Source organism: Neovison vison, chromosome 9, assembly GCF_020171115.1.
Source record: "Neovison vison isolate M4711 chromosome 9, ASM_NN_V1, whole genome shotgun sequence".
NCBI classification, from domain to species: Eukaryota; Metazoa; Chordata; class Mammalia; order Carnivora; family Mustelidae; genus Neogale; species Neogale vison.
In genome coordinates, this window is record NC_058099.1 from 22,757,734 (window position 1) to 22,777,415 (window position 19,682).

General features: G+C 48.9%; 1 protein-coding gene across 9 annotated transcripts in view; it reads right to left on the reverse strand.

Moving 5' to 3' along the window:
* The window catches only part of PALM2AKAP2 (PALM2 and AKAP2 fusion), a 451,099-nt gene that overhangs the window by 201,980 nt on the left and 229,437 nt on the right, over positions 1–19,682 (reverse strand). For 6 of the 9 annotated variants that reach the window (XM_044265161.1, XM_044265160.1, XM_044265166.1 and 3 more), the window contains 3 exons: positions 7,386–7,500; positions 6,265–6,286; positions 378–479 (listed from right to left, as the gene is read on the reverse strand). In XM_044265161.1, the coding sequence (XP_044121096.1) occupies positions 378–479; positions 6,265–6,286; positions 7,386–7,500 (239 nt within the window). The remainder of the gene's footprint in view (positions 1–377; positions 480–6,264; positions 6,287–7,385; positions 7,501–19,682) is intronic. The other 3 variants (XM_044265168.1, XM_044265164.1, XM_044265170.1) reach the window with 1 other exon arrangement.

Genomic DNA, 19,682 nt, shown 5'->3' on the forward strand with positions numbered 1-19,682 from the left:
GCTTCCATCATAGCTCCTTGGCTCTTGTACATTTCCAGTATGGAAAATAAAAACCCCCAGAGGAAGAGCACAGATTAACTTTGAGAATAAGGAGAGATATAGAGGCCATAAACGTGAGAGAGAGAGAGAGACCCCACTAAAGTAGGGGGGAAATGCCCTATGATTTTCTCAGTAGTCCTTTCTATTCCGTCCTTAATTACTCATCAGGGCCTAGCACCTACACTCTGTGGCCACTGCAATTTCTGTGTCTGGGGCTGGGCTGAGGACAGGGTCCTCTATGGAAGGTTATCTGGGCATCCCTTGTTATTAAAGCTTAAAGAAATGCAGGCCCCTTGGCCAGTCCCAGCATCAAAACCAAATAGCTCCCCAGGACTTACCAGCTCCTCTGCTAGTCCCGTCCTGCCCAGGTGATGGTTTTGCTGTTCGTGAACAGAGCATTGGCAGGTCGGGGAGCTGGGAGGAAATGTAATTTACTGCATCTGGTAGCAGAGAACAGGGAATACAATTAGGCACAGTGTCGGGAGGCCCAGTGGGTTCACTGCCGAAACAGCAGCTTGTCTGCCCTACATAATGGACCGCAGAGGCAGCCACTGAACCAGAGGATCAGGGTAAACAAAGACAAGCATTTGCCCAGTGACTGGTATTCAGCAGAGTAGCTGAGGTAGGACGGATCCTGGCCAGAGAGCTCAAGCCCCAGGACTGCTGTATGTATTAAAAGATCCATCAGAAAGCTCTAGATTCTAAGAGTACAAAGGGTTCAGGGAGGGGGGGAAGGGGATGGGCTAACAAGAGCCATTATGAGCTTGGTGGGATTGACCAAACATGGGACATCAAACTAGAAATATGCCTTCAACAGTACTGAAAAATAAACTCGGGGCTCATTCCTTAAACTGGAAATGTAGTGTCGGGTGTCTGATTCATCCAGAAGACCTATTTTATAGACATTAAAAAAAAAAAAAAGCTCCCCAAACTCTAGGATCTATCCTACAATTTTAATACTTCAGGGTGGTGGTTCAGCCAGAAAATCCTGAGATTCCAAATAACAACAGCCAGCGAATTCACCATTAGCCCAGTTGCAGGACATTGTGGCCGGGCAAAACTGGGAGACGAGCACCTCTTGGGAAAAGAGCCTGACAAGCCCATTCAGGGAGGGGAGACCCTCCGGGCATGAACCTCAGCAGGTGTGTCAAAGTCTCAGAGGAGAGGAGGAAACCACGGGGGTGAGACAAAGAGAAGAATCTGTGTATCCCCCAAAGAGGAGTGGGAAAGCGAAGGCAGGAACATTCTAGAATGCTATGTGATGTGATTCCTTCCTCGTGCCAGGACCACATCCCAGAATCCTGGAATGCCAATCCCTCCTAGACGATACAGGGAGCAGGTTCCTGCCCGTCTCCACTGGATCCCCCCAATCACCTCAGACTCAACATGTCCCAAAGCAAACTCTCATCTGTGCTCATCTGCCACCTGTCCTGTACTCCCTACGACAGCTAGTTGGCGCCACAATTCACCCAGGATCCCGGACAGTGCCCTGAACAACCCCTCTTGACAGCCAGGTCAGCCCCTAACCTCCTAACCTCCTTCACAACTCTTACATCCGTCCCATCCTCTGGGTCCCCACTGATAACACCTTAGTTCTGTCAGATTTCTTTTTCCTTTTTTCAATTCCATGCTGGAGAGGATCCAGACACTAGATTGAGATGAGGATTAGGATTAGCTCAGTTCTGCACCGACGAGACCATTTGCTGACTCGCGGGTCAATGTCAACGATCTAGAATGTGCTGAGATTGGACAGTTATGTTTTTAGGAACACACTCTGTGTGTATGGGGGAGGGGGAAGTTTCACTAAGCGAATGGATTTTTCCACATCAACCACTGGGAGAGAAGGAACAGGAAATCAGGAGTTGACAGGCAGGCCTCTGGCCATGGTGAGGTTCAAGTGACCATCTCTGTCTGGGGCCTTATGTGTGCGGGAGGGTGGGCAGACATGACTGATGGTCCTCTTGCTGCAAGGAAGGAAATTGGGCCTTTGAGATGATGGGGACGGACTGGGATATAGCCATGAGGTAGCCTATGGAGATTCCCTGAAGATGGGCTTGGTTTAAGTCAAGGGTTCCGGGTGTGTCCACAGGTCTAACGTTGTACATAATTCTCTCTTATTCCTGAATTCAGGTTACTCTCACTGTGGGAATCTGTGAGCAGAGTCCAGCTCCCAACCCATACAACCCAGGACCAGAAGAGAGCAGAGGCCTGAGGTGAGCTGCTCCTCAGGGTGTAGGGACAGACTGCTGACAGTGGCCCAGAAGAAGAGTTGAGAAGCAGTGTGGGGCCAGAGGAACAGTGCAGGGGACAAGAGGTGGCCAGAGCAGATCTGCAGAGCTTCTGAGTTTTCCCTGAGTGTTTCTAGAAATCTGTGGAATGCGAGCTCAGTAAATCTGACTTTCTGCTTCAAAGGAGTTGAAGGTTCAAGCCACTGGGACCAGGAGAGGACTTCCAGACTGGTCCCCTGTGTGTCTGTACATTCTATGCTAAATAGAGAGTTTCTGGGGCATCTGATAATGAAAGTTCTAGCAGCCAGAAACAAGAGGCACTTGCAGGCAGGGACATCTACCTCAGAAAGAGAACAGGATTCCAGTGCTTCTGCCTCAGCCTCCCCCAGAACGCAGTTCCCTGCCCAGTGTGGGTTGGGGTGGCAACCCCTTTGCCCAGAGGTCCCTGGTTCCAAGCTTGAGGACTACAGCACTTGGAAGGCGGGGACCACAGACTCCCGCTGAGATAAGGGAGTGGCGAGGATGGGGTTCCAGAAGGAGAACGAGGCAGCCAGCCCCCTCAAGATAGCATGAAGTAGTCAACGCAAATCTGTGCTACTGGGAGGCAGCCAACAGACCAACACCAGGAATAAGTAACAGGGCCTCCAGAGCCTCCTTGGGAAGAATTTCTTCACACGGACTCAGTCAGTAACCTGCCCTCTTCCTGCCAAAGACAGGGTGGTCTATGGTCAGAGAAGGCAGAGAACGGTCACTGCCAAGGTAGACACGTCACATGAGTGCTCCTTGTTAGTCCCTGGGGCTGCTGAAATATTTCCCATGACTAGAACGGACATGCACAGCCAGAGCTGGAGAAACCAAAGGAACATTCCTCCGAACGCATGATTTATGGGCACCTGAAAACATGGAGATTTCCCGGCAGCGCCTGTGAAGGGGTTGTTATGGGGATGGCTTCCGGCCCCCCGCAGACCGGGATGGGATGGAAACCCAAGATTGGTCTCAAACAGCGAGGGCAGAGACAGGCCCGGGACAACATGCTCCTTTGCCGGTTCTGGCCAAAGGTTTCACCCCAGCTCCTCGGTGGCTGAAGAGCAGTTATCACAAGACATATGCTACATGGAAATTACAGTTACGCAAGATATTCTGCCAGTTTAAGGTGGTGGTAACAACCCGCCCAACTGATGAAGGCTCTGCCACATAACGGGAGTGTATGGCGGGGGGAGCGCCTGGGTGGCTCAGTCATTAGGTATCTGCCTTTGGCTTGAGTTATGATCCTGTGGGCTTGGGATCGAACCCCGCATTGGGCTCCCTGCTCTGCGGGAGGCCTGCTTCTCCCTCTTCCACTCCACCTGCTTGTGTCCCCTCACTTGCTGTGTCTCTCTCTGTCAAACAGATAAAGAAAAATCTTAAAAAAAAAAAAAAAAAGAATGTAAGGGGGTGGGGAGAAAGTGAGGGGGGTCGGAATGTACATGGCCAGGGAATTCTACTCAAGATCGGAATACGTTGCTCTTGATGGCCAGGACGACCATGCAATCCAAAGCCATTGGAGACTTAGCAGTGCTGTCCCTTCATGTCCTCTGACATGCATTAGGGGGACATGCACAGGGACCTGAAGTGGGGCCGCCAGCAGCCATCTCCTTGGCACCTCATTAAACTAGGGATGTTCTGCTGGTTATCTGTAGTGTCTTGCACAGTTATAATCCTAGTTGGCCTTGGATTCTGTAGTTAGTGTTTCAGAAGTAGAGTATTTTTCTCAAGGCATTATTATTCTATGATACTTTGGGGTTAGTTCTTAGTAACAACAGGTGGTTGATTCTGAGAGGGTCTTGGCCTTTGAAACCAAAGAACGGGAAATGAATCAGATATTCCAGGGTCTCTCAACTGGATATGCTTCACTTTGTACTCTCAGACCACAATGTGAGCTAAACATTGACCGCATTCTTGGAGCATGTGGTCCTTCCTTCAAACTTCTTTCCTTGCCAGTAGATGTGGTGCGATGGAAAGGTCTGCGCAGACTGAGGAATAAGAAGAGATGGCAGAAGCCATAATCCAGGATGACCAGTAAGACCACAGAAAGCTTTCCCTGACTGTTTCCTGGGATCCCTAAAATGTCTGCATCCTGGAGCCCGAGGTCACCTCTGTCAAAAAGTGACTGAGGACAGAGTCATCAGAGCAATTTTCTCTGTAGGCTCTTTTTAGTCACGATCAAGTTTCTTCCCACTTCCATGAGCTGCTGGGTGAAGGGATGCTCATCATGGGAAGTGATGCAGGAGGAAATGAAAGAAGCTCAGGTTGAAAATGAAAGACGCAGGGCTTATAACGTGCCTTCTGTGTTGCTTGTTAACAAGTCATAGGCTATGTGGGTCTCCATGCCCCAAAGAGCCCTCCCAGAGATGTGACATTCAGGTTCCTTCTTTTCCCTAATTATACAGGAAAGTCTAGGGAAGATTCTGGTTTGAGAAAGAAGAGGGGGAGAAAAAAAGAGGTAAAAGCATGAAAGGTCAGTGTGTACCCTCCCAGGATGGAGGTGTCTGAGGGCCCATGTCCCATGGCCCCACTCCAGCCTCACACTTACTGACTGATTGCTTATTATGTCTACTGCCTCAGGTCTTTCCTAGCACTAGGGAAGCCCACTGTGCTTCCCCGGCTGCCATCCCTTAGGCCCCAAAGACACAGGACCACCTCTTCACTCCATGTTCTATTCCCAAAGCACAGAACAAGACCCCTGATTTGGCCACACCCTGGAGAAGGCTTTAGAATGTCACAGGTCCTCCCCCTGGAGTCCCTACTAGTTTGGCCCTGATTTGTCTCTGCCCTTTTGTGCTGGGAACATGAAGTTTACTTTACTACTTTCCCCAAGATCCCTGGGGCCCAAAAATCCAGATTCCCTCTTTTTTTATTTGCTAGAGACCAACTTCTTCCACCAAATAAAATAAAATAATACTTTTTTCTGGCTAAAGTCAGAATTATCCTCAGTGCAAATATTTTTGCTAATCCAGAAAAATACATGACCCATCTCTGCATTTATAAGTCTTTGCTCTTATATTTACAAATGACACTGGGAAAACACTGATGCCAACCTTTACTCTAGTTCCTGATCTTCTTCATAGTTTAGAGGTTGACCTTATGAGAATCAGGAGAGCAGATGGCATCTGATCTTTCTGACACGTCCCGGCCTTTTAAAGCAAGTCTAGTTGAAGGCCGTAGTGAAAGTGCAAATGGAGTGGTTTTCATGAGTTTGTAGCTTAAATGAGGGAAGCAAGGTGAGGGACGAGAAACACACAACCTCAAGTTCATCCCCTAACCCCAAGTTCATCCCCCACCACCCCAGGTGGTCCCACACCTGACTACAGGTGACAGGGAAGGTCAGTAGAGGCAGGTTAGGGCCATGGAAGGGAAGGGGGAACAGAAGAAAGAACCACTCCTGCCAGGACGGGGCCAGGAAGCCAGGGCCCTGCTCCCACCCTTCACGGGTTCAAGGCCAACGTCGCCACACAAGGAGGGAAGTTCTGCCCAGCCTTGTTACCCTGGGAGGCTGAAGAAATGGCAGTTTTCTGATTCAGAGTAAAAACACAGGCCTTAGAAAAGCTTGCTAAACACCAGGTGATGGCCTTCTGATGTCTGTCGTGACCTGGAGCCCTGGTCACCAACGGGCTCATTCTCACCAGGGACCTGGTCCCAATGTTAGCACTCTTGGTGGAGCAGCTTTCCAAGAAAGGCCCAAGCAGGGAACCTGGAGGACCGGATGGGAAGGGGAGGAGCCAGGCCAACTGTAGAAGACTACAAATGGTGAGTCAAGAAACCATCCTTGAAGAAGGAGGCAGACAAGCCTGGGGACGTGCACCCCCTCAGGGCCCAGCACAGAGAGCTGCTCCTTCTTTCTGATGGCCTCACACGCCAACACATCGCGTCTCCCAGTGACCCTGTGTTCGTGAAACCCACTAAGCTGACCGGGATAAGATTCTTCTAAAGAATGGGGGCAGAGAACACTTCCACTTACCTCCATCCGCATTGGAGAAGCTCTGTGGAGACAAAAGCAGGGCAGAGCGTTACTCACATGTGGGGACACAATCCCTCAACCATCTAACCCGTCTCTCTCCCCCAGGTCCAGAATTTGACTGTGGTGCATAAACCCAATACTCTCTTTTCTTTTGGGAAATTTGTTTGGGATCTTGAAATTTAAGGGAAAGTTTTGTCATTTCCACCTCATACTGAGTTTCTCCCGGTAGGGATTTATGTCAATTACCCAGCAAATACCCTTGGTTTTGTGGGAGAAGTGACATCGGAAAATCCCATCGTAAAATTAATTTGGTTGGATTGTGTTTCTTCGGTCTGGGTAGCTGGGTGACAAAATGGAAGGAAGGTCCTGAGATGTTCAGAGACTGTTGGCTTTATGGGTTCTCTCCTATGTGCTACGAGACACCACCTGTTTCCATAGTGTTTACACTGTTTATTCGGTATTCATATCCATTGGATATGGTTTTTGCCTCTGACCTTTTTATAAAGGAAAAATTTAGATTGAAGCCACAAGGAGCAGGTCTAATCTGCTTCATAAGAATTGGCTTGGGAGGGCACCTGGGTGGCTCAGTGGGTTAAGGCCTCTGCCTTTGGCTCAGATCATGATCCCAGGGTCCTGGGATCAAGCCCTGCATCAGGCTCTCTGCTCAGCAGGGAGCCTGCTTCCCTTCCTCTCTCTCTGCCTGCCTCTCTGCCTTTTTGTGATCTCTGTCTGTCAAATGAATAATAAATAAAATCTTAAAAAAAAAAAAAAAAAGAATTGACTTAGGAATTCTGAAGTCCAAGGGGAGAGGACTTTTCAGGAACCAGGCATATGAAGGGTTTGGATAATAGGTTGATGGGGCTGATTTACAGGCTCTTGTCTGTGCTTCCCAGCAGACCAGGTGGTCCCACACCTGACTATAGGCCACTGTCAGGGTCGGAGATGGCCGGGGTCCTCACACACCCGCCCCGCCTTTCATGGAGTGTGTGGGGGGCTCTGACATCTCATCAGTACGAACTGGCCTTGTCCCCACTGGTGCCCATTTGTTAGTGCTCACTTCCCCTGGGATATAATCTCGAGAAATCACATTTGTTTTTTTATTTGTTTGTTTAGTTTTTTACCTTCTGAAAGTCCTTAAAGGATTTTTCTGTCTCCTTTAGTTTCTCTAGGATGATTTGCTCTTTGGCAGATATCTGGGACTCTTCACTTTCTAGCGCTTGTATTTCCTGCTCCAGCCTGGAAAACACACAAACAGAGAACAGGGTCCTTTATTGTCCTGCCACTCCTGGGCCGGAGAGCAGCTCCTTCCTGTGGGGTGACTTCCTGGCAGTCTCCATCTCCCGGTGTAATACCAGGCCAGAGCACCCCCACAGAGCACCCTGTGTGTTCAGCTCTGCCAGGTCGCAGTGATCAAAGGAAAACATCGCAGAGCGACCGCCCCTTGCTCAGTGCCACCACTTTGTGATATGCTTGGGCGTCTCCCCCTGGAACTCTGTTCGTGTGCCCATTCTTAATCTGGCGGTAGATATTCTGGCATAGAATAGGGCATAAGGACCGAAGGAAAATAGATTCCTGCTCTTCTAGTCATCTCAGAACAACTGTTCTTCTTTCTCAAAGAAAATAGGTTGCCACAGGCTAGTGGGCAATATCCTTGTAGGCCTGCTGTCATCGCCTTCAGTGGCCCGTCCTCTTCTGCCCCAAAGAAGGGGGAAGGGGGGCGTAACTGAGACAACTGGAACTTTCTCAGTTGTCACGGCCATCCTAGGTATTTTCTGAAAGGGAAAACCGGGCACGGACAAGAGACCCTGGGAATATTCCAGAACAGTTTCAATCTGGGAGCGGTCTCAGTCGCTTATTCTTTCAATGAAATGATAGTATTAAATGTTAGCTTTTATTGAGTACTAAATCCATGGCGAGAACAGAGCTCAAAATTCACACAGTGGATTTTATCGAACTTTCCCGATGACCTTCTGAGTAGGGAATCCCCATTCTATGGATGAGACCAGTAAGTCTTGGCAAAGTTAAGGGGCCAGTTGATTGCTACAGAGCCTTGAGGCAAGAACTCAAGCCAGAAGTCAAACTCTAGACCCTACTCCTGACCGTGGTGTTAACCTCTTACCACACGGGTTCTATAGTATCTCGCGTTGTTCCTGCCTTGCGAAACATGGCGTAAGTTGGCATCCTAGGTGGTGCTATCACACAGCAATGTCCTAAGGGTTATGAAGGGTTGGATGTTCCCCTGCCTAAAGATTTATTTGGCCTGAACATACTTGTCTGCTCATTCAATTTTGCTTTTAGTTTCTTTCTCCTCTGCCAGGCTGAAAGCTTTGTTGCAGAGTCTGTGCCCATCTGTATCTGTCCTACCATCCACTTCCATCTTCTAGTCTGCTGGTGGGAACTGGCTAACCAAGTTTGTTCAACTAAGACCTAAGAGGAGGAGTTCAGAGTGAGATCTTCAGAGGGGTAAGGGACATCAAGCTACAAGCATGGGTCTGTTTAGGGATACACTGTGCCCCTTAGAGGTTTCCTTCCTGGACATCTGAGAAATGACTTGTGGATGGATGAGACTTTGTAGCAATTACTTTGGGCTATGAAGACAAACTCTACGTACAATCATCTTCCCTCCAAACGAACACAGATATATTTATCATTTCACTCCTGGTAGAAGTGAAAGACTTTATAACAACTTAGGTGGCCCTCCAGTAGCTAGCCTCCCATGCCAACATGGTCTACATTCTGGACAAGAGCTACTCCTTATTTGCCCATTTGTGCCCCATGTTAATCCCTCCTCCAAGAAACCCATCTCAAAACCCTAACCTTTCTTGAAGTCTCAGCACAGATACCAGCCAGCCTATGGGGCTTTCACAGATGCAGCAGCAGGTAATAACACTGCCCTCATTTATTAGCACATTATTTTGGTTTATCAGAGGTCTTTTCAAGTCTACTACATGTTAGAGCCATGGTTTTCAACCGGGGTGATTTTTTTCCCCCAGGTGATATCTGGCAATGTCTGCCGACATTCTGGTTGTTCACGACTCGAGGAGAGTGGGGATGGTGGCCCTGGCATCTAGTGGGTAGTGGGGTCAGGGATGCTGCTGAACCGCCAACAATGCCCAGAACAGCCTCCCACCACAAAGAATTATCTGGCCCCAAATCTCAATAGTGCTGAGGTCCAGCAACTGTCAACCCAGCACAACAGCACACAGAAATCATTCATCTCCCCCTCTAGATAATCCATTCATCGTGGGGCTGCAAGGCTCAAGTGCTCAATGTAACGTATGTCAAAAGAGTCAAAGAAACGAAACCAAGTTGCAAAAAGACATGGCTCAGCCAAATGAGACCTCTAGGATTGCTGAGGCCAAGATGAGTTCTTCAGCAAGCCTGGATTTGAGAGGCTGTGTGCGGGCTGAGATGCAAATAGAATCCACAGGAGATGGGGCTGAGTGATACAGACATCTAAACAAAAAGATAGGGGCATGTGGGTGGCTCAGTGGTTAAGCCTCTGCCTTCAGCTCAGGTCATGATCCCAGGGTCCTGGGATCGAGCCCCACATCGGGCTCTCTGCTCAGCTGGGAGCCTGCTTTCCCCTCTCTCTCTGCCTGCGTCTCTGCCTACTTGTGATCTCTCTCTTTGTCAAATAAATAGAATCTTAAAAAAAAATAGAACTCCTTTGTTGTTCCAGATGTGCTGCAAAATCTCCTCCCCACCTCTGTGTACATTATTCTGGGGGAATTAAGGAAAGGGATATGAGTGTGCAACGGGAACCACACACATGGGGCATGATGATCCAGAAACGGAGCTAGCTCCATGGGTAGAGGAACACTGGAGGAGGCTTCCCGAGAAGATTGGGTGAGAGTACTCGCCCGCTGTGTTCTGAGCAGACTGAATCACAGCGGACAGAGTTCTTCAGTAGGTATGTGGGACGCCGGTAGAGTCTATCAGTCTCAAACATATTCCCTCCCTCCCTCCCCTCTTCACCTCCGTGGGAAGTGGATACATCCCCGACCCACTGATGTTGGACTTGGTCACGTGCTTTCGTCTCATGGTGGGTGGGTTGTACTTCCCTGCCCCTGGACGACGGGCTCAGTCATGTCATCTGCCTTAACCACTGGGATGTTAGCAGACACAACACAGGAGATGCTTCGAAGGTGCTTGTGGAGCTGGCTCTGTCCTTGCGTGCCTTGGCGGCACCAAGAGAAGAGCTTCTCTGTTCAGTGGCTGTCCCTCCAGCCTTGGCCTCGGGAAAAACACATGGGGAGTAGACTGGAGCCCATACCAGAGTAAGAAGCCAGGCCCAGTCGGACCTATACCTGAAATTAGAGCTGCTTAGCGGAGCACAGCCTAGATCAGCAAATACCAGCGTAGTCACTGGAGTGTGAGCAATAATAAGTGACATTCGTTTTAAACCACTGAGTTTGTGGGACGCCTGGTGGCTCAGTTGGTTAAGCAGCTGCCATCAGCTCAGGTCATGATCCCAGCATCCTGGGATCGAGTCCCCCATCGGGCTCCTTGCTCAGCAGGGAGCCTGCTTCTTCCTCTGCCTCTGGCTGCCATTCTGTCTGCCTGTGCTCTCTCTCTGACAAATAAATAAATAAAACCTTTAAAAAAAAAAAACCCACGGAGTTTGCGAGTAGTCATATAGTACTATTACAGCAACAGTTGATAGAGCTCAAATATTTATATATTATATGGATACATGTTATATACATATGTATTATATGACATACACCTGTGACTATATATATCCTAATAAAACATATCCCAATAATATATGTAAATTTGGAATATGTGTGTGTATAGCCCAAGAAGGCCTGAAGCTGTAAGATTAGAAAGAATATAATCCACCCTCAACCCTCCTCCCGCCAATCCTCAGAAAAATCTGGAGCAATACAGGCCCCTCTGTCATGAGGAGTTAAGATTGAGAACATAGGAAAACATTAGCGGCAGTTGCCTCTGGGTAATGGTGTATTGGGAAGTTTAATTTTGTTCTTCATAATTTTCAATATTTTCCCCAATTAAAAAAATCATATATTCCTTGTCTAACTAGAATAAAACAATAAGTGGCTTTAAAAAAACAAACCAACCAACCCTCCTTTGACCTAGTGCTGAGAAGGCAGCATTTCACAGACTGGGGCACGGGAAAGGAGCCAGCTTCTCCCGGGTCCCTGGAGGGTTAAAAGGACACACTCCAGCGTGGATTTCTATTCAACTCAACCAACACTTTCGGACCCTGTGTGGCTGGACCTGGAGCCGGGGATTCTAAAATAAACAAAATTGTCTTAAGAATGGCTGGCTGAAAAAAGGGGTGGGGGGAAAAGGCTGACTCTAAGTTGCTCTTGGCTCCCAGTGAAGCCGCCCTAAGTGTTTAAGAATCCTCCGGGGACGGATGCCCACCGTATGACCGACTGTCTCCATAGCTTGCCTCTGGCGCTGCAGGTTTCAGACCTCTCAGCTATATAGGTCAAGCACTGAAGATTTGGGTCATGATACTGTGTAACTGAGCAGGGGGAGAGAGAGCGAACGAGACAGGGGGAGAGAAAGGGAGGGAGAGAAAGCAACAAAACTCGACTTCTGCAGTAACAACAAATGAGCTTCCCTCGAAGGGGATGAACGTGGGAAATCGACAGTTTGCTTAAGGGTAGGCAGGTCCGGTCCGAGTAGCAGATTTCCCTACCAGTGCACATGTGGGCTGGGGCCAGGTCCTGAGGGCGCTGAATGGCCCAGGCCGCCATCGTCCTATGGCAAACCTAAGTCCCAGAGCTGGGGAGCGTCCCAAGAAACGGAGCATCGTGGGGTTAACGAGAGTCATCCTAGCCAGGCTAGAGATGCCCTGGCTTTGTAGTTTCATGACTGAAATCTAAGGCAGTCTTGCCTGAGTCAAGTAGATCTTGCTGAGCTAAAAATAAAGAATGGGCAGGAAGTGTAATGTACACGCCAGGTTAATCGAGGTTCTTAAGGCTGATCCAGGTGCACAGGGCAGCCTCAGACCGGCTCGCTCGGTTTCCTCCGAGCACAAAGCAACCTGTAATGGGCCATAAGCAGAGGGAACACACTGCACCTGTGCAGGCTTAATTTACTGGAGATAAAGTTCCAATCATGGCGAGATGGCCTTACACCGTCCCCCTAACCCCAACGGACTTCCCCAGCAGGAAGATACGAAAGACCTCTGGCTCTGTGAGGCCCATCAGTCACTCTCATTTCAAAATCCATGTATGCATTCATCCATCCAGCTTTCTGCAAGCACCTTCATCCCATCAGGCCCTGCCCAGAGCCTCAGGGACAGAGAGCAAGGTCGGCCACGGTCTCGGCTCCCGAGACCTCGGTCAAGTGACCAAAACTGCCAGGTAGACACATAATGTCACAAGTCAACTCAAAAGGCACCTGGACTGTTAGCTCCAGATTTGTAGGAGTCTACGGCCCTGCTGAGGTCACAGCCGAAAGCCATTTCCAGCTGCCAGAGGGCGGTGGGAAAATCTTGACGGAGGAGGTGACACGGGAGCTGAGCCTTGAAGGATGCGCTCACCAAGTGAACAAGAGAAGACATGCCAGGCCAAGGAGACAGCACAGGCCACGGCCCAGAATAGAATGTGTCCCCGCTCTCACCCAGGGGCATGTGGCCTCATATGGCTTCTTAAGGTACTGCCAGCTCTACCCCCCAGGTGACACGGCCCAGCACGATGGTCCCAGAGAGGTCCTCGGCATTTCTATCCCGCATCCCTCTGGCCCCTCCCTATGGCTCCTCCCCCTCGGCTCAATCGGTGCTTGCATTTTGCTCTGCCTCGTCTGGCCCAGAAATAAATACCAGATCTGAAGGGCTCTGCGGAGGACCGACCTCCCCTTCTCTGCAGTGGGAGAAAACAAGGCTCCAACAAGGAAGAGGCTGCCTGAGAGGGACCCTGGGCCATGGATGCTCTAACTACTCTTCCCCCTGACCCTCTCTGCTACACCTCTAACCTTCTTACTTACAGGAGCCAGTAAATGTTTCCTTTGTGTGGGCGGCTCTCAGTCCACTCCAAAAGAGTATACAGACCGATACAAACTGGGTTTCCACTGGTCTTACTGCCTGCAGAGGACTTTGCCTGATCCCTGTGGTATGCTGTGTTTTTGTTTCTCCATCAGCGGTGGTGAGAATAATCATTACGATACTCAGGATGCTAATATTGTGTGGGTTACATATGTATTGCTTGTGTGCAACAACAATAGTAATGATCATAATTTCTGAGTGCTGACTGCGTGCCAGACGCTGTTTCTAAGTCTTTTACAAGCATTAAGCTTCACAATAGTCCACAGATGAAGGAAATGAGGTGCGGAAGGGTCCCTGACTTGCCCAGGGTCACAAAGATAATGTGGGACCAGGATTCAGACCCTGGTGGTCTGGCTGGAGCACTGGTATTCTTTGCCACCTCTTTCCACTACCTCCCTATGACCGCTTCCTCTTTTTGCCCTGGTTTCCTGAAGAATGCATAATGCAACACAATGTATTTTTCATGCCCTCAGAAGGTCAGGCGAGGAGTGGAAGCTATGTAATCTAATTGCTTTTCAGAAACATGAAGCCCCTGAGCGGTACTCCACTCAGCAGTCATCCTACCCCTTTTTGAAATCCTCCCCGCACGGGGAGCTCACCACCTCTAAAGGCAGTCCATTCCCTCTTCTGGCAGCGCTGACCTTCAGATCAGAGTGCCCCGATTTAGGTGACGTTCATTTCCCTGCAGCATTCGCTGTCTGAGCGCTGTTGTTTGGAAGTGCAGAGGTCAAGTTCAGCAAACACCATGACTTCTAGGGGCCCCGTTCTGGGACATGGGAAGACCCAGGCAAATGGAACTTTCCACCCAGTGGGACAGGGGGCATTGATGATATGAGTTGGGGCCCAGGAGTGGGGAGGGGGGTGGTGGGAGGAGTAGACAAGTAAGGTAAGAAGAGGAACGGGGGCTTGTGGGCTTTCCCATGGAGGAACTCAGCCCTGAGTCAGCTGAGGCAAGAAGAGTGGTAAAGAAATGTTCACAGGTCGATTTCTTTCTTTTTTTTTTTAAGGTATTTTTAAAAAAATATTTTATTTATTTATTTGACAGAGATCACAAGTAGGCAGAGAGGCAGACAGAGAGAGAGGAGGAAGCAGGCTCCCTGCTGAGCAGAGAGCCCGATATTGGGCTCGATCCCAGGATACTGGGATCATGACCTGAGCCGAAGGCAGAGGCTTTAACCCACTGAGCCTCCCAGGCGCCCAGCTCTATTTCTGAAGAAGCTCTAAGCCAGTGGAGTGAACCTTTGCAGTTTTCCTCTCCACTGAGAAACCTGAGCCAGGGTGACACACACAAACCGTGAAAGGCCAAACACGGCTGCTCACTGCCATGTCTTTTGAGTCTCAGTAAATTCTCCCAGAACAACGGGAGAGGCTGGCGGAGGGCTGGGCCGCCGAATTAAGAGGACTTGTTCTCCTCTCTTGAACTACAGGTTCATAGTTGAGCAGTCAAGTGGGGCGCCCATCTGGCCAACCTCCCAGAACAAGAACCTCAGGAAGAATGTTTGTGTTCAGAGGAGAGGAGGGCTGCCCACATCTTTGTGTATCCAGCACAAGGGAACCCGTAACCGAGACCGTTTGTTGTTCACCGATTTCCAACCTTTCTCGCACAGCAGTGTGATCCCTAAGGTTTAGCGAAGCTTACAGCCATGCAGAATAACGACCGCATTTCTCAGCCTCTTTTGTAGCCAAGTACAGCGTATTCTGGCCGAAGGGTTATAGTGGAACCCTGGAGGGAAGATCCTAGAACCTTCCTTAGCCCTTTCTTCTTCACCTCTTCCTTCATCATTCGGCCTGAAACGCACATGTGTGCAGGAGGAGCTCCAACTACCATCTCGAACTCTGAGGACAAGGATAGGAGAGGGAGAAACTGAAAGCAGCCCAGGGTCCCTGAGGAATTCAGAGAGATGGCCACCAGACTCGTCTTGACTGCCCACCTGTGGATTTTTACTGGAGGGAGAAATGAGCATCTTGTTTAAGCCAGTGTTATCGGGGACCCCTTCATCTGCATCCACATTTAATTCTAACCCATACAAGACGTTAGGGTTGAATCTGAATGAACGCTCTGAGAAGTCCGCTGCGCTCTGAGAAGTCCGCTGACGATGTGGGGACAGAGCTCATCACAACCCAGAGCCTCATTAATGACTCAGCAGCAGCAGGAAGGAAGAATGAGCAATTGGCAAAGTTGGAATTTACCACTGCCTGTCAACTCTAGTCAATGGGGCTTGGCCGAAGCTGTGCTTGACCAACAAGCCCTACCTCAAATCCCTGCCCCAGCCAAAGGCTCAGCAGGGAAGTTCCTGCGTTTTGCTCAGGGATAATCACCCATGTCTTGTGTCTTAGCATCTCTTTGGTGTGCTGTGACTGTGATGTTTGTGTCACTCTCTCAGAGCCTTTGCTTGCTGAATTAAGGCAAGAGAGATGCAGTCCTTGCTGTCTGTGTATACTTGAAACAACTTTCCAGCTGAGCTGCTCATCAGGACACATAAGACTTAATTAACAATATGGTGCTCATCAAAGACAATGAAGTTGCAGTTACACGATGGAAACAGAAGACACATCCGCCTCGTATGTGGTTCAGAAGTGAGTGTGACAAGAGGCAAAGGGGGTCCCAGCTGCTGTGAACTGTGTTTGTCCCGGATCCCCGCTACTTGACTTTTGGGAACATCCACAGTCCTTCTGGAGTTTCCATGGGTTTGGTGGAACCATTCACCAATGAAAAGGTCCCACATCCCTAGCCACGGAGTAGAAACGTAACTAACCGAGTCTGCCTGAACTCCTGCCCAGTCTGCCTCTTGAGAGGTGTGACCCAAGAAGGAAGAAACACCAAGGGAGAGATACTCCCCCAGCAGGATTCTGAAGAGTGCCCCATTACTTCCTGCTACCTGGGTCCTCAGTGCTGCCTGAGACCTAATCCTCTGATCCCTCCTCCACTCTTAGAATACTTAGCCGGTCTCTCTTTGCCCACCACACCTGCCTTCTCTTTCCCAGTCTCTCTCTCTCTGTCTCTCTCAATACCTCAATCTCTGTTTCTGTATTCTAGGTGGAGCACTGGGAAGAATATTGTTTGTTTTCACACAGATAGATGCTACAAAATTCCTTTTCCATATTTCAGGAAGACAGCACACTTGTTTCTATGGCACTCCCCAAATATTTTTCATTTGTGACTCAATTTGCAAGGAAACAGCTTCCTTTTACTTAGATGAGCCTATCTGGAATCACCCCAGATCATTTGGTATTTTACTATGACAAAAAAAAAAAGGTTAATGGCTCTTAAATAAACAGAGGATTTCCACTTCTCCTTAGAACAGAACAGGACCTTCCCTGACTGCAAGGTGTCAGTGGAAACTCATGCCCATTTCGTGTTTTTTTTTTTTTTTCCATGTCATCCCTGAGACAGAAATAACGGCAGAGAAGAGAATGGTGCCATCAAGAATTCTTAAAATCCAGCTCATATCCTTTCCCTTGTTAAAAAGCTCTTGGTGGCTCTCCATGAGCTCTTTCCTGGACCCAAACTTCTTAGGCAGGAAGTTTACACCCTCCATGCTCTGCTCTAACCCCTTCCTGGCCTTATGCTCTCCCCCACGGTTCCAGCCAGAACAGATAATACGCCGCCCTGTGAAAAAGCCAGGAATGACTCCCTACTCTCCACGCCATCTAACATTCCTAACAGTCAAAACCCAGTCCAAAGCCTGCCTTTTTAGTAATGTTTTTCTTAAGTCATTTTAACCTGTTGTGTTCACTCCCCCCACCATAACATTGCTAGCCCTGTTAAGATTTTGGTATACGCCATCTGATAATAGTGTTAGACATGTGTTTACCCTACCCAACCTTATCTGTACCACCCCACTCCTGAGGACAGACTTACCGAGATGTAGGACTATCTATTCTTTTGGTCCCTGTACATATATATGTTGAGTGAATGAAAAGCAAGACAAGGCAAGAACACACTTTTCAAGGATTCCATAGTGAAACTAACTTGGAGATAGGACTTTTCAATATGTTTTTTAAAATCTTGGCTTGGTTTTGCTACTTTCCCCCCTCCAGATACACTAATTTGTATATACATTGAGAAAATAAAAAATTAATATTGGATTGACTTATCTCTTGATCTAAGTATACAGCTGGGACATATTAACGCTTCTCATTACTGACGTTGGTGCAACCAGACTGAATCCCAAATAAACCTGAATGCAAATTTCTCTCTCCCCAAGTTTTCCTTATCCCACAGAGACGAGCCTGTCTCCCCCTGTCTTGTGTGTTTATTCCATCTGGAAACCCACGGCTCACACCATCAGAATCTGTGCAAGTTGATTTTTTGCTACAGGAAATCACATCCAAGCTTGTGCTGAGCATTGATTTCTTGGGTGTGATTCCTGTCTGAGCCTCTTTCATCAGAAATAAAGAGTTTTGATTACATGACAGTAAGATGAATCTCCTTTCAAAGCAACACATTTCTCAGTGGCTTAAACCCTTTCTAGCCCAAGAAGTGTCTCTTTTTGGAAAAAGAGAAAAGAAGTCTCATCCAGCCTTCTAGCTCCCGACTCTGACTCAGAGATTCTCCTGTTCAAGGCCAGTGCCTCTACATGTGCACCTGACCTTGCAGATTCCTCTGGGATGGCACGCCATCAATTATCCCCTCCCCTTATGGCTTCAACCTCTCCCCAGATGCCTCCTTTCCTTTAGTCCATAAACAAGAATATATTTTCTCACATTAAAAATAGGTGAACTTCTTATGACCCTGCATCCTGTTTGAGTAGCTGCTAAATCTCTCTCGCAGATTCCCCTGCCGGCACTCACCTCTGGCTGCTTCAAAGCCCTCGCATCCCCATCACCATCCAACTTGCTCCCCCTCTACTTTCTGCCCCACCTCCGTGTGGTTTCTGGTCTTGTTCCCGTCCGTGACGTCCTAACAGCGGAGTCTCACGGATACTCTTCAGGGTGAATCTATTAGCTTTCCCATGTTTAAACTACTGTGGACCGTCCCTCCTCCCCCTCAGAAGCTATGACACCAGATTCTCGATGTGTTCCTCTTCCCACCTTTATGCAGTGTTCATCTGGCTCACCGTCCTCGCTAGACATTTTATCCTTGGACAATCACGTCACTGCTCATGGTTTGATTCCCACGACATGCCGACCTCTACCTAACCTGTACCTTCAGCCTCTCTCCTAGACTCCAGCCTCTGTACGCAACTGCATCTGCCAGGTCTCCACGGGGACGGTCCACAGGTACTCCAAACCCAACACGGGCGGGACCAAACTCATCTTTCTCCATGAAGCTGTTCCTCCCTCCGGCATTCTTTACCTCAGTTCCCCCCCCCATTTTTTTTAAAGATTTTATTTATTTATTGGACAGACAGGGATCACAAGTAGGCAGAGAGGCAGGCAGAGAGAGAGAGAGAGGAGGAAGCAGGCTCCCTGCTGAGCAGAGAGCCCGATGCGGGGCTCGATCCCAGGACCCTGAGATCATGACCTGAGCCCAAGGCAAAGGGTTTAACCCACTGAGCCACTAAGGCGCCCCTTTACCTCAGTTCCTGGAACCACCCCTAATCCATTCTACTTCAGACAGAAACCTGGGTGTTATCTTGACCTCCTACTTGCCCCTCTCTGCTAATCTCCACATATGTGTAGTAGCACTAAATCCTGCCGATTTGCCCCACAAATCTCTTCCATATCTCTTCTTCCTCAGTCCTGTGAAAGCTCTTTCCTCTTTCTCCCTAATGCCTACAGCAACTTGCCCATCAATCTCTTTGCCCCTACCCAGCCTTATCGCCCTCTAATCGGACACCCCAGGTGCATCCCCCTGCTAGAAACTCCTCACAGGCTCTCTGCTCTAAGTCCCTTAGTCTACAGACTCCCAGCCTCCCACTTATCTCCGGGACCATGACTTTCTTAAAGATCCATGCACACAGGATACTCTTTCTTGCCTCAACACCTTTGCTCCTAACACTGCCTCTGCCTGAACTGCCTTATCTCCCCATTCCCCTTCCCCTGGGTAATTACGACATATTAAGAACCTGCTTGGGTAGCGTCTCTTTCTGGAAGTCGTCCCTGATACCTTTCCCATGAAGTTGCCCTTCCTTTCGCCACCTTATCCTGTGGACATATTTCTTTCTTTCTTTCTTTTTTTTAAGATTTTATTTATCTATTGGACAGACGGAGAGAGATCACAAGTAGGCAGAACAGCAGGCAGAGAGAGAGGGGGAAGCAGGCTCCCCGCTGAGCAGGGGGCCTGAGGCAGGGCTCCATCCCAGGACCCTGAGATCATGACCTGAGCCAAAGGCAGAAGCTTAACCCACTGAGCCACCCAGATGCCCCATGTGGACATATTTCTACCACCGATTTTCTCCCATCATATTTGAATCACTTGTTTATGGATTTGAGGTTCCTTTCCCAACTC